The 12,403-nt window shown below is 32.8% G+C and overlaps 1 protein-coding gene across 1 annotated transcript; it reads left to right on the forward strand.

Annotated features, from left to right (window-relative positions):
* The first annotated feature begins 1,198 nt into the window (after positions 1–1,198).
* Positions 1,199–12,002, forward strand: LOC148602228 (uncharacterized). Its single transcript, XM_088553257.1, has 12 exons — positions 1,199–1,219; positions 1,600–1,782; positions 4,408–4,444; positions 5,767–6,061; positions 7,669–7,876; positions 8,356–8,548; positions 9,056–9,175; positions 9,361–9,515; positions 10,096–10,200; positions 10,496–10,610; positions 11,291–11,384; positions 11,858–12,002. The coding sequence occupies exons 1-12, from the start codon at positions 1,199–1,201 to the stop codon at positions 12,000–12,002; spliced, it is 1,671 nt and encodes a 556-aa protein (XP_088409383.1).
* Positions 12,003–12,403: the final 401 nt, after the last annotated feature.

Raw genomic sequence — 12,403 nt, forward strand, 5'->3', positions numbered from 1 at the left:
GTTTAGAGTTCATTTTATTATGGATTATCGTCACAAGATCATCGTATTTATTGTCTAATTCCAATTGAATTACTTCAGTCGTGTGACAACCTCAGCATCCGTCATCCTGTCATTTGAGTGTCAAATTTAACGTACGTGTTAACCGGTTCCTTCCTGTGCACATATCTGAATGGTGTTTAGAGACGTCAACGTCAAATGTCCAACATAAAAAAGAGTGGCCTGGGACATGCCTAGGATAAAACTCGCCGACGTTATAGATACCCTCAATCACATGTTGAGCACGAACGACTTCAAAATTGCCAAAAAGTTTTAATTGTTCATATGGTACAATGCAGTAGTCAACAATAGACCTCCCTCTCATTGATATATACGTAAAATCATTATGTAAAGAGTTACAGTTAATATTACTAAACAAATCGCTAAATATTTCACCAAAGCTGTTACGAGTAACGTCAACCACATTACGATCAGGTAATTTCTCAATTCCTACAAAACAGTCTTCTGTATCAGCTACTCGGCTGTTTAGATCACAGCATAAGTAAAACGGAACCATTTGGAATTGTGTAGATGTTTGACGAGAGCGAGTAAAAAAAGTCATGGATATTTACTGAATTTTCAGGCGACTTATTGGGCGTGGTATTGGGCATGGCTTGTGTGTTTGTAAATTTACTATTCAATATAATCATGTAAATAAACACACGTCCATGTAACATTCCAATGTGCATGAACTGCTTTCATTCATTTTAGTAGCGTAAATGAAAATCGAATTCATATACTTTTTCTTTAATAAAATGGTAATTAATTTATAACCCAATACAAAAAACTTATTTTATGTTTTAACGGATGACAGTGTTTAAGACAGTCTATAGACATACCATGTTTTCGGACATTGACCTTTAATTGAGTCATACATGTACGGTCTTCAACTTTTTTCGGTTTATGTTTAGTTGACAAAAAATATGTGCACTTGTATTACTTATGATATATGTAATAGAAACCTGGGGATAAATATGCCTTTTACATATTGTTATTTGTCTTCTGAAAATCTATTAATGAGCGAAAATCACACAGAAAAGACACGGTACACCGAATGGATACAGTACACGGTACACGGAATGCAAGCGGAACACGGTTCACAGACATTTGCACACGGTACAAGGAACACCGAGTACGGTAAACGGTTCACAGAATACTGGAAATGTTGATAGATTCAGGGAGTGTAAGATATTCATGTGTCGTCATAATTCTATAGGTTAAGTTTTATTTTTGAAGTGAAAAGTAATAAACAAGACATAGGAAAGTCACTGTAAATATTTTAAGTTGCGTATCTCACAATGTCAAAATCATGGGCGCTTGGCCTTTCACATACAGAAAATGTTGTAGATATGAATGCTAATACATGGGAATCAATAACAATGTCAAGATTTACAGTATAAAGGGGTCGAACTGCTTACCGTTTTGAATATATATTTTAAACTTGTATTAGCTGAACAATTGTTCATAAAAGGTCAACAATATTCTTCACTAACTATTGATTCAAACATCATGAAAGCATGAGGAAAACAATATTAGTTCAAGTAAGGTTTTCATTCTATTTAGGACAGACACTGTCCAGGATCAGACTGTTACTGCTTTGGTCAACTCTGCTATGACGAACAAACAGTTCTGGAAATGAATAACTGTTGGTTGAGGGTTCCTATTGACAGAGTCAAAAACGATGCTCATGATCTTGAGATTACAGTTTACAACGCAGCCATGTTATCAACGTCACGTATTCTAAAGGTGCGTAAGTTCAGTTACAGTAGTTGAACCACATATCGTAACTCAACAGAAAGAAAAAATATTTTATGTTTGATTGAAAATAAAATAGATTTCTTGAAGAGCAGTTTTATCAAAAAATAATTATCTGCAATGCAGAAAGAGTTTTTATAATGGATGAACCAACTTTTTACAGTTCTTATTATTGTAATGATTTGGTGCGCTACAATTCTAAAGTACAAAATAATACCATACCAGTGTGACTAAATAAAATGTACACCAGTATATTCAAAATGACTATTCGTTTAAATAAATACTACTGATGCAGCCTGATTTTAAATTTTCAGATGAACACAATTAATTCTTAGAATACAAATGTACTGACGGCGTTTGTTTTGTGAAAATATTTACAATAACGTCTTAAATTGTATATCATTTGTCTGAAAGTAGGCAATGATGAAAGAGAACGGTTGCAATATTCGAGTCAAAAGAAAGAACAACCTATATTAACATTAAATAATTATCATAGATTATTATTAAATTGATTGGTTGGTCATTAATTAAGGTTACAGATCACCAGTTCAACCAATGAGCATTTGGAACGTACGCAAAAATAGTCCTACACAGAAATTACCCCTGTTCCTCATAGTGCTGTGAAAAAAGTTCTCATCTTATTTAAAAAATTTAAACAGTTTCTGAAAGGAAAAAAATTCTGTACATTTTATAGGTGCATTTTGCTTCTTGTGATGTGAAGCCTAATCTCCATAATGATTTTTAAATATACCCCTATCTTGTGAAAACACTGGGATTTCCCATGCTATTTATAGACCCTTCACTTCCGGTGACCAGTACTGCACTGCAAGTCTGCTAACCCCACATGCCATTCTGAGGATAGTCCTCTGCAGGTTAAAGTTGAGGTAAAGTCCAGAGAAGCCATTGAATATTGTGAAATTAGCATAGAAGCCTATGGGAAGTGGAATTAGTGGTTTTTAGCCTTAAGCTGAAGCCATGGCAAAATGAAAAGTTTCTTGAAATAGCTTTAAACTACTTGAAGATCTTGTTAACTTTGCCATGAGAGGAATACACTACAAAAATCCATCAAAATATGCATTTTTTGAAGTTATAGGTCCAAATTATGGAAAATTGGTCTTTTTGGCTGATTTTTATGTCCTATCTTGTAAAAAGTGTAGAAACTTTAGTAAAAATATCAAATATTAAACTTTGAGGGCTATATTTACCTAAATATGGTGGTAATAAGCACTTGAAATCAAGTTTTGTGTAGATTTGAGCAAAAATTAGGTTAGAAATGAGGAAAAACTCACTTTCATTACTGCGGTTAAGGCCATATAAGCATTCCCCTATGGCAACATGGAAAATCCATTATTGAGTACTTTTTTTGCTTTAGGTGCCCTTTACTGGTCATGTTTTAATGTGAAAACACTGTATTTACAAATTTAAAGCCAAATATATCACCTTTTGTGAAAATTTAAAGATTTAGGATTTTTGACATGTGATCAAGAAAAAGGGGGAGGCATGTCAGAAATATTTTTTTAAAAATTGACCAATTTCTCAGAAAATGATTACTTTTAAAACTATTTCTTCATTAATATTGTTAAAAAACAAGTTGTGATTGATATTTTTTATTTGAAAAGTCAGAAAAAGTTCTTTGCAAATATTTAATGCATTTAAGTATGGTAGAATATTGTCACTTTTTTGCTCGCGCAACTTGGTTACCCTATATTTAAAAATCAAATATTTAAAAAAGTGCTTGTCACATTTCACTGAAACTTTGCAAATGCATTCAGTATGTGTGTAGGAAGATACCTGTATAGTTATTTATTTTTTCTAAGACAAAAAGTGACTGTTTAGGTTACAGACCACCAATTCAACCAATGAGCATTTGGAACGTACGCAAAAATAGTCCTACGCAGAAATTACCCCTGTTCCTCATAGTGCTGTGAAAAAAGTTCTCATCTTATTTAAAAAATTTAAACAGTTTCTGAAAGGAAAAACATTTTTGTACATTTTATAGGTGCATTTTGCTTCTTGTGATGTGAAGCCTAATCTCCATAATGATTTTTAAATATACCGCTATCTTGTGAAAACACTGGGATTTCCCATGCTATTTATAGACCCTTCACTTCTGGTGACCAGTACTGCACTGCAAGTCTGCTAACCCCACATGCCATTCTGAGGATTGTGAGCTGACATATGTAGAATCATGCTGATATATAGTCCTCTGCAGGTTAAAGTTAAGGTAAAGTCCAGAGAAGCCATTGAATATTGTGAAATTAGCATAGAAGCCTAAGGGAAGTGGAATTAGTGGTTTTTAGCCTTAAGGGCCACCACTTTTACGTGTACCGTATCCGGTTTAATAAAAAAAAATCCCCATTGACATTTTCCTCAGATCCTTGCTTAAATCAAATTTTGACCAATCAGATCTCTAGAATTGAAGATTTGATGAAACCTATGGATTTAAGGAAACCATTGAATTAAACCCAGACCCAGGTATACATTGTCCCTATATAATACAAATCTCGACGTGGCTTGTGGTACTTTAATTGCGCAATGCAAGGCACATTTATGTATGCTAATCTAGTAACGTCTTCGACTCTATGTATTAACTAAATATATCTTATATGAATTTAGCTTGGAACAGTTGATGCTTTTGATGGAATTCAAGAATGTAAGTTTTATCAATTTTAATTTTAAATATGTTCAGGATCCGTATTATTGTTTACTTGCTTAGAGTGTATGAAGTAATTATAGTTACAGGCTATAAGTTGACTTTGTATGGAAAGTATTTAAACTAGGTAGTACATGTAATCCACAGTTTATCTTAAACTTAAATACTGATCCTTATTATGCTTTCAATCAAAATAGATAATCTACCTACAAAGCAAATTGTAAACTTCAAAACTGTAAGAGGAAACAATATGAGATGAAATGGCTCTGTTACGTATTTTTTATACTGGCGTTCGCGTTTTAAATCTCAAGAGCACCGTAAGTACTTTAATTCCATCAACACATCTTATACAAGGGAGAAGATGTAGTAAAAGCATGGAACAAACGAGGACAAATCCATTAACCAGGCAACGCTAGAGATACTACATGTTACAGGACAACAAATAAAGAATAATTCGTACAAAACAAAAGAACTAAAAACAAACCCATAGATTAACTAACCCAATACAAAAAGATGAACATCCTGTTCTTAGTCATGTAAGCTTAAGATACATAACGTGCTGTCTTATAAATATGAAAGAGGAAGATGCATTAACAGTTTGATTTTGCATGTAGTACTGAAAATGCAACCAACATTTAAGTTCATTGGGTCATAGAAACGACCGACCGTACATGTAGAACATTTGCAATGACGTCTTTAATGAATTTGCAATATTACCAGGCCTCACGAGCTGTTGTAGTCCATGAACACCGAAAAAACGCTGTTTTGGTCACAGTTTCTATGACGTTTAAGGTTTTATGAACAAACATAGATGATAATGGGAATACCACGGTCGTTGCGTGTGACTCAGAGTTGAAAGATGTTTTTATTTGCAAATATCGAGATAAAACCAAAGAAAAGAACCAAAAGTGTGTCTGTTGTGATCTCATGGGTTGTGGAGACATACATATTCATCCCCATTGTGCGTCCCTAAAAATGGAAAATGTTTTGTATGAAGCATGCTTCATAAGAGTATAAAAATATTATTTAGTAAATATGACTTGTCGGAATGAATATCGACTTATCCTTCATCCCTTTTATTTTTTTCCTAGGCCTATTCCAAGCTTATTAAGGCACGTACGTCTGTGTTTCAAGTACTTTAAAATGCAGCGTTTAATATTAAATGTGGGTAATGCATTGAACACCATATTAATAAACTAATAATATAGTAATGGTGGAATGAGTTTAAGCATTTCACTATTACATATGCAAGGGTTGATTAAGTGAAGCAGTCTGATCTGGATAATCGAACTTATCATATGACATGCTATTATTATCTTCAGATTACAGTCCATCAAACATCACAGTACATGAAACTACGGACACATCACTAAGTATCAGTTGGATCCAGGCACCTACTTGCTATGAACGTGCTGGAATTTTGATTCGACTCTTTCGACCAGACAACACTTCACAGGACTTTAAGGTTCACAAAGACGCTACATCTTTTGATCTGACAGGACTGTCGGCGACGACTCATTACTGGTTTGAACTATACACGAAGTATGGCAACGATACAAACTTTCTTATGAGTGGTTCACCAGCTATTCTAAAGTTTACAACAACTGAACCATGTAAGTTTAGCTTATCACCATACGAACATGATGTAAACACACATACGTGTACCTGTATCAATACTATTTACAGTTACATGAAATGACGTATAAATCAAAGTACAAACCCAATACAACATGTTGGCAAGGTAGTAATACAAACAATTTTTGTACAAACCAAAAAGGATAAACAAAGTTGAAACTTGACAGGAAGAACAACACTACTTCTATAGAATATAACTCAGGTTGAGATAAAGCACATATAATATATTGTCTATTAATCTAAATGTTTAAATTATACAAATTAATATGGAGTTTTCGAATACAATTGAGAATGAAGATTTATACATCACAGAATAAGGATTCATACATTTACATGTAATATGATGTAGTTTTTCTTGATTTTCGTGAATCAGCAATTTCTGTGGAGACATACATTACAGCACCACAACCGAAGGTATAAACAAGGGAAGATCCTTAGTAACGATATTTTTTTAACACAAAAGAGACAAAAATAAAACAAATTGTATAATACAAAGGGAATTAAAAAAAAACACAAAGTAAAACTAATTGATGGTCATGCAATTCAAAATATTGCGACTTTTCACTCTTATCATATAAAATAAATTCTACAAAATGTCTGCATTCTATCTTGAATAGTGTAAATGTTCTAAGCTCACGAGAGATCGAATTCACCATTCAATGTATTTTTATGTTGTCATCTGGTAATGAAAGGATGGATTATTGAATTTGATTACAAAAATATCAAAATGTGAATGCATGTAACTGATTCTATACTTTATATGTGTCGTTGGTATTGCTGTTTAATCAAAATTGACATTAATTTAAATACAGTGACTAGTGGTTTATCCCCTGGTGGAGTTGGTGGATTATCTGGAGGTAAGTATCTGCTCATTGATAAACTAGCGAAGTCGAAGGAGTTAAGTATAATATATATGCATGAACGTCAAACCAGAAGTGCCAGATCATTTTGCTGATGATGGCCTTTTTACAAACTGAAAAAAAAATAACTATTTTTTTGTGCTGAGAACATTTCTCAAAAAAGGTCTTGCAATTTTCACATTTGATTTTGCTTTGGTGCATTTTGTTTCCCGACGTATTGCTCAGATTTAAGTTTATCAAGTTTCTACAATTACAAACTAAATACCAACATTTAAAATTATATGTTCGATTATTTGTTGAAGAATCGCAAATCATTTCACTGATTTATTCATGCAAGTCAATAACAACTTTAACTTTTACTGTACCGGTACACCCGGTCCATGTTCCCAGTTGTTAGTGGAGTCCGATTTGCTCATTTGCTTTGTTATTTTGTACAAATGTATGTATTATTTTAGTTACTTTATATTCTTTGTGGTGAATGTCTTTTCTCCATGTCTGTTCTTTGTCTCTGGGTTACATTCCTTTGATTAACGCATAACCTTGGTTCCCTTTATTACTCTTGAAAACAAGAAAGCACTTAGTAATCAGTTTTCAATTACAGATTTAGATTTTATTTGCTTTTATTAGTCTGTGTTTGATGTACATGTTTTCAGGTTTTATTAGTCTGTGTTTGATATACATGTTTTCAGGTTTTATTAGTCTGTGTTTGATGTTTTCAGGTTTTATTAGTCTGTGTTTGATGTTTTCAGGTTTTATTAGTCTGTGTTTGATGTTTTCAGGTTTTATTATTATCATCATTGTTGTTGTTATCGTCTTGATTTTGCTTGGAAGAACTGGTCGACTGCAGCCTGCAAAGGCAAGAGTCACACAGGGAATACGTACCATTCGTAACACAGTTCGAGTACGGAATAATGCAGGTCACACCGGAGGTATCAATGTAAATAAAATTGAGTTACAAGAGTTCAAAGATAACCCTTCTATACTGACTGCATTTGTTTTTAAATGAGGAGTTAACAAAGTAAACAGTGTAACAATAAGTAACAAAAGTAAATGAGCTACTCGGACTCCACTAAAAACTGGCAGCATGGACCAGGTGCATCGGTAGGGTAAGCGTCCTCTGCTTTTTTCTAGAAACACTCGTATAATTTACTTATCCTTAACATTTGTATTTTGTTACAAATTTTAGCTAGTAATTGACGTTGCATTTATGCATAACAATGACAGCACTTATCGACAAGCATTTGTGTACATGTTTAATCTTCTCTACATGAACTGAAATTGCAATTAGTTTTTTTTATTATCAAGACTCGAAATATGACTTTCTTAGATGTTGAAATTTTAAGAGTAAAAGATGAACCGTAATATGTTCTTCTATCAGTTTAAATTATTGTTTCAATATTGATTTTGTTCTTGTAGAACCGGGCCTTCACGACTGATATTGACGACGACATATATTTCTATGGACAGATGAATGTTAAATCTGACAACATGATTATTTCAAGGAAGAATATCGCGTTAGAGTGTCAGCTGGCAGAAGGAACTATATACTTAGCTAAATACTATAGTAACCAAAAAGACGTTCAAATTGTGGTCGCTAAAGTTATAAAAGGTGAGGGGAAAATATCAGTTTGTTTCGTCAGCTGAAGATGACAGTCAATAGCACAAAACTATTTTGCAAAATATTACTTTAATAAGGCAGAGCAATACAAAATCTACAATTATCGCATGATTCGGATAATACCACTTAATATATTTGAAATTATCATATAAAGTTTTACATTGTGTCATAATTTTCCTTTCCTCTTTCGTCTACCCCGGACTTGACTTTTTATGAGCAACTCGGCGTGTGTTTCTAGAAAAGCAGAGGACACTTACCCTACTGGTGCACCTGGTCCATGCTACTAGTTTTTAGTGGAGTCCGAGTTGCTCACTTGCTTTTGTTACTGTGTATGTATGATTTAAGTTACTTTATGTTCTTTGTTGTGTATGTCTGTTTTCCATGTCTGGTCTTTGTCTTTACATTATTTGTATTACCGCTATAACCTGGGTGCACTTGATTTCACTTACAAAACAAGAATAATCTGGTTCTATCTGCACCGGTTTGTTTCTTCCCTAGATGACCAGAATGAAGAAAACGTGATGAAGATGAAGGCAAAGATAAATTTTTACACAGACAAAGTTGGTCAACATAAAAATGTTATGACTTTCATTGGCTCAGTACAGGATGATCAAACACGTGAGTTTACTAGTAAACGTTAGATAAGTTAGATATCTAATTTTGTTTTCAAAACCTTAGTCTGATCTGAATATATGTATGCTACACACGACGAAAGAGTTCGGTATACTGCTAGTAGTATATCATGCCGGCAAAATGTAACGGTACCTGGCATTCAAAGACAAAGTTATAGTTTTTCTTTGTAGGTGGTCCATTTATGGTTCTTGAATATTGCGAGAAAGAAGTCTTAAAAGACTTTCTTATCTCTAAGAGGAGTAACGTAACTATGGACTTAGAGGAACGATTATTCAGGATGTGCTTTGGAGTTTGCCTTGGAATGGACTACTTATCTAGCAGAAAAGTATGTAATTTTGGTGTATACTTGAAATAACTTTCGAAGTAAGTGACATGACGTCAGCGATACATGAGGAGAAAACATAAAGTCTGCAGAAATGTGTCGTGTCAACAGTTATCTAGATTGTATTTCTGACAATGATAATTATCTGTTTAAAAGAAAGCACAATTGTTCAATAACTTTTATTAAAGCAAGAATGCATTATATGTATTTACTGACGAAAAATCTTAAAGATGATGTAATCATTGTTGGAGCAAAGATATCTTCAAAATAAACATCTCTGCCAGGTTTTAGGGTAATTGTTTTATTATTTTTCTTTATTTCGAAAACCAAATGAATTTATTACAAAGATTACAAAAGACAAAACTGTTCTTGTTTCGAAAAAAAAGCAACAGTGTTTGGCTGAAGATCCAAGTTGCTATAGAACTAATCATTCTTTTATTTACCAAAATGCAACGACACGGCTGTAATTTATTGTTGTTTATGAGTAAAATGCATCGACATTTGCCAAAAACATGTTTCAAATAAAAAATATCTATTTAATAATTTGATTTGTAAGGTTTATCTCTCTTTTCTTTTTTGTTAGGTTGTACATAGGCGTCTAGCTGCCAGAAACATCCTACTTGACAACTTGTATGAACCTAAAATTGCAGGTTTTGGACCAAATCCAGATCAAGAAGGACAAGGGGAGGTAACTTGTTTACCTGGTTTATCCCTTATTTTCATAAATTGTTTTCGCACGGAATTGTTAGTAATCCAATATTGATGGTAATGATGGTATACTATCATTAAAGACGTTAAGCATGCTTACAAACATATTATCAGACTTGAAAAATAATGCAAATACGTAATATTAACTAAAATACAAAAAATGTTTAACTTTAAAGCTTTCTCATATAGTTTGCAAAGTTTAAAATTTGCAAAATATTGTACTTATGGTTTAAATTTACCAAGTAACAACTATTGATATTGTTTCTGTTCCGAAGGAAAGACTTCCATTAAAGTGGATGGCTCCGGAATGTCAAAGGTCAACAAAGGCTGCGAATGAACGTAGTGATGTCTTCTCATATGGTGTTGTAATGTGGGAAATATTCTCTCTAGGTAGTATATCATGTCATTTTTTAATAAAAAAATATTTAATGATGACCATATTGATTGAAATCATGCGAAATAATTTTTTGTAAGTGCTTTCTGTAATGTTTAAGCTTTGAATTATCATTTTGTTTTAACTATCCAATATGTCGAAATCAATCTTCCAACCATGTATCCGTGTCCATTGGTCATTTTCCGTACTACTTGTTACTAGTAGTTAGTAGTATATAGATTGCTTACGTGCAAATGTACCATCATAGATGTAGCTTAAAGCTGAAAATAAGAACCAGCTTGACATTTATCTCACAAGGTAAATGCATTTTAACGAATCAGCTATTAAAACTTATATTTCCCAATATTTCCCGGCTATGCCTTACTACATTTGTAGTTTACCTTCTGCTTCGACCGCTGGCTAGAAAGTGGTGAAGGGCACACTCCCGTTAAGAGCTCCTTGTAATACGATTTGTTTCTGTTTTTTCGTTTGAGTTTGTTTGTGTGTATTTGTCTTGGGTTGTAGGTTTTATATTTCTGGCCATGTTTGTCTACGGTTCATCCCTCGTTAAAAGCTTTCGAATATCACATTTACTCATACTGAGCCTCAAACTTTTCTCATCCTTGGAATCGTTTTCTTTAAAAAAAGTAACTTCGAGAAAATGTCTCGGTTTATATATAGTTTTGATATATTTCAGGAGAATCCCCTTACCCTGGTATTCAGAGCAGAGATGTGTTTACCAAACAAAAACAGGGTTATAAGATGAAGAAACCAGAATATTGTGATGATGCGTAAGGCTTAGTCTTGTTTTGTGTTGTTTTTATTACTGTTTGCTTAATTTGTCTTGATTTACGAAAACATCGAACATTAAACATGACCTTATTAATTTAAAAAATTGTTTTAACGAATAGTAAACGACGTCAAAAAGTTCAAGATACTAACAGCACACTTTCAATACATTCAGAACATGACAATTTTCGGTGTTTAATATTTCCAATTGTGATATTCTTAAGAAAGAAATACCAACAAATATCTTGATGACGGAATGAGGTACCTATGTAATTAATGTAACCCTATAAAAGAAAACAAAATAATAAAGGCAAAGTAAAAGTGAAACTTAAACAATACAAGAAGATGTATCATACTGTGAATAAAATACGTTTACCAGCAGATAGTAATCAATTTCAGATTACAAAATATGAACTTCACAATGTTTATTCCTTTGATAAAACAATTTAGTGTAAATTCGATTTTAACTTTGCAGATTTTATAAAATCATGCTTAAATGTTGGCATTATGATCCAAACAAACGAAGTGGTTTCTTCCAAATCAAAGACGATCTGAATACAATGTTTACAGAAGCTCCTGGTGATGATTACTACTACAGGTCTAACGAACTGGAACAATGAAATATGGACAAAATAGCGCAAAATGTGGAATGATATTACTTTGCAGTCTATACGTTAACATTGTATAAATGCTGTATTATTGTTTTTATTATTATTTTCTTTCATATATTTTATGTCTATATATTGGTTTGCGATATGATATTGTATAAACAAATTCATGATTTCACGTTAAATCACACAGGTAACTGAACGTTTTTTTCAGAGTCGTTGGCAATTGTTTTACAAGACATTTGATCGATTCTATATGGTAGTTTTACAAGATAAAATGAAACAGGCCTTTGATAATTCCTCTAAATATTCTTTTAGTTCTAAAAAAATTAGGGATCGTCTGTCTTTTTTATATTCATTTTCCCGCAATTTCTTTTTCAGCGGCTGATTCCCATAAAATTTATGTAATTTTG

This window comes from Perna viridis, chromosome 11 (assembly GCF_037379345.1).
Source record: "Perna viridis isolate PV_CMFRI_1.1 ecotype Kerala chromosome 11, ASM3737934v1, whole genome shotgun sequence".
Taxonomy (NCBI): Eukaryota; Metazoa; Mollusca; class Bivalvia; order Mytilida; family Mytilidae; genus Perna; species Perna viridis.

Excerpts from the sequence above, each read along its gene's own strand:
- LOC148602228 (XM_088553257.1), top strand. The coding sequence starts at position 1,199 with ATGTTGATAGATTCAGGGAGT. Across the intron at positions 6,062-7,668 it reads ACAACAACTGAACCATGTAA|TCTGTGTTTGATGTTTTCAG; the intron begins GTTTAGCTTATC and ends AGGTTTTATTAG. Across the intron at positions 10,611-11,290 it reads GTGGGAAATATTCTCTCTAG|GAGAATCCCCTTACCCTGGT; the intron begins GTAGTATATCAT and ends GATATATTTCAG.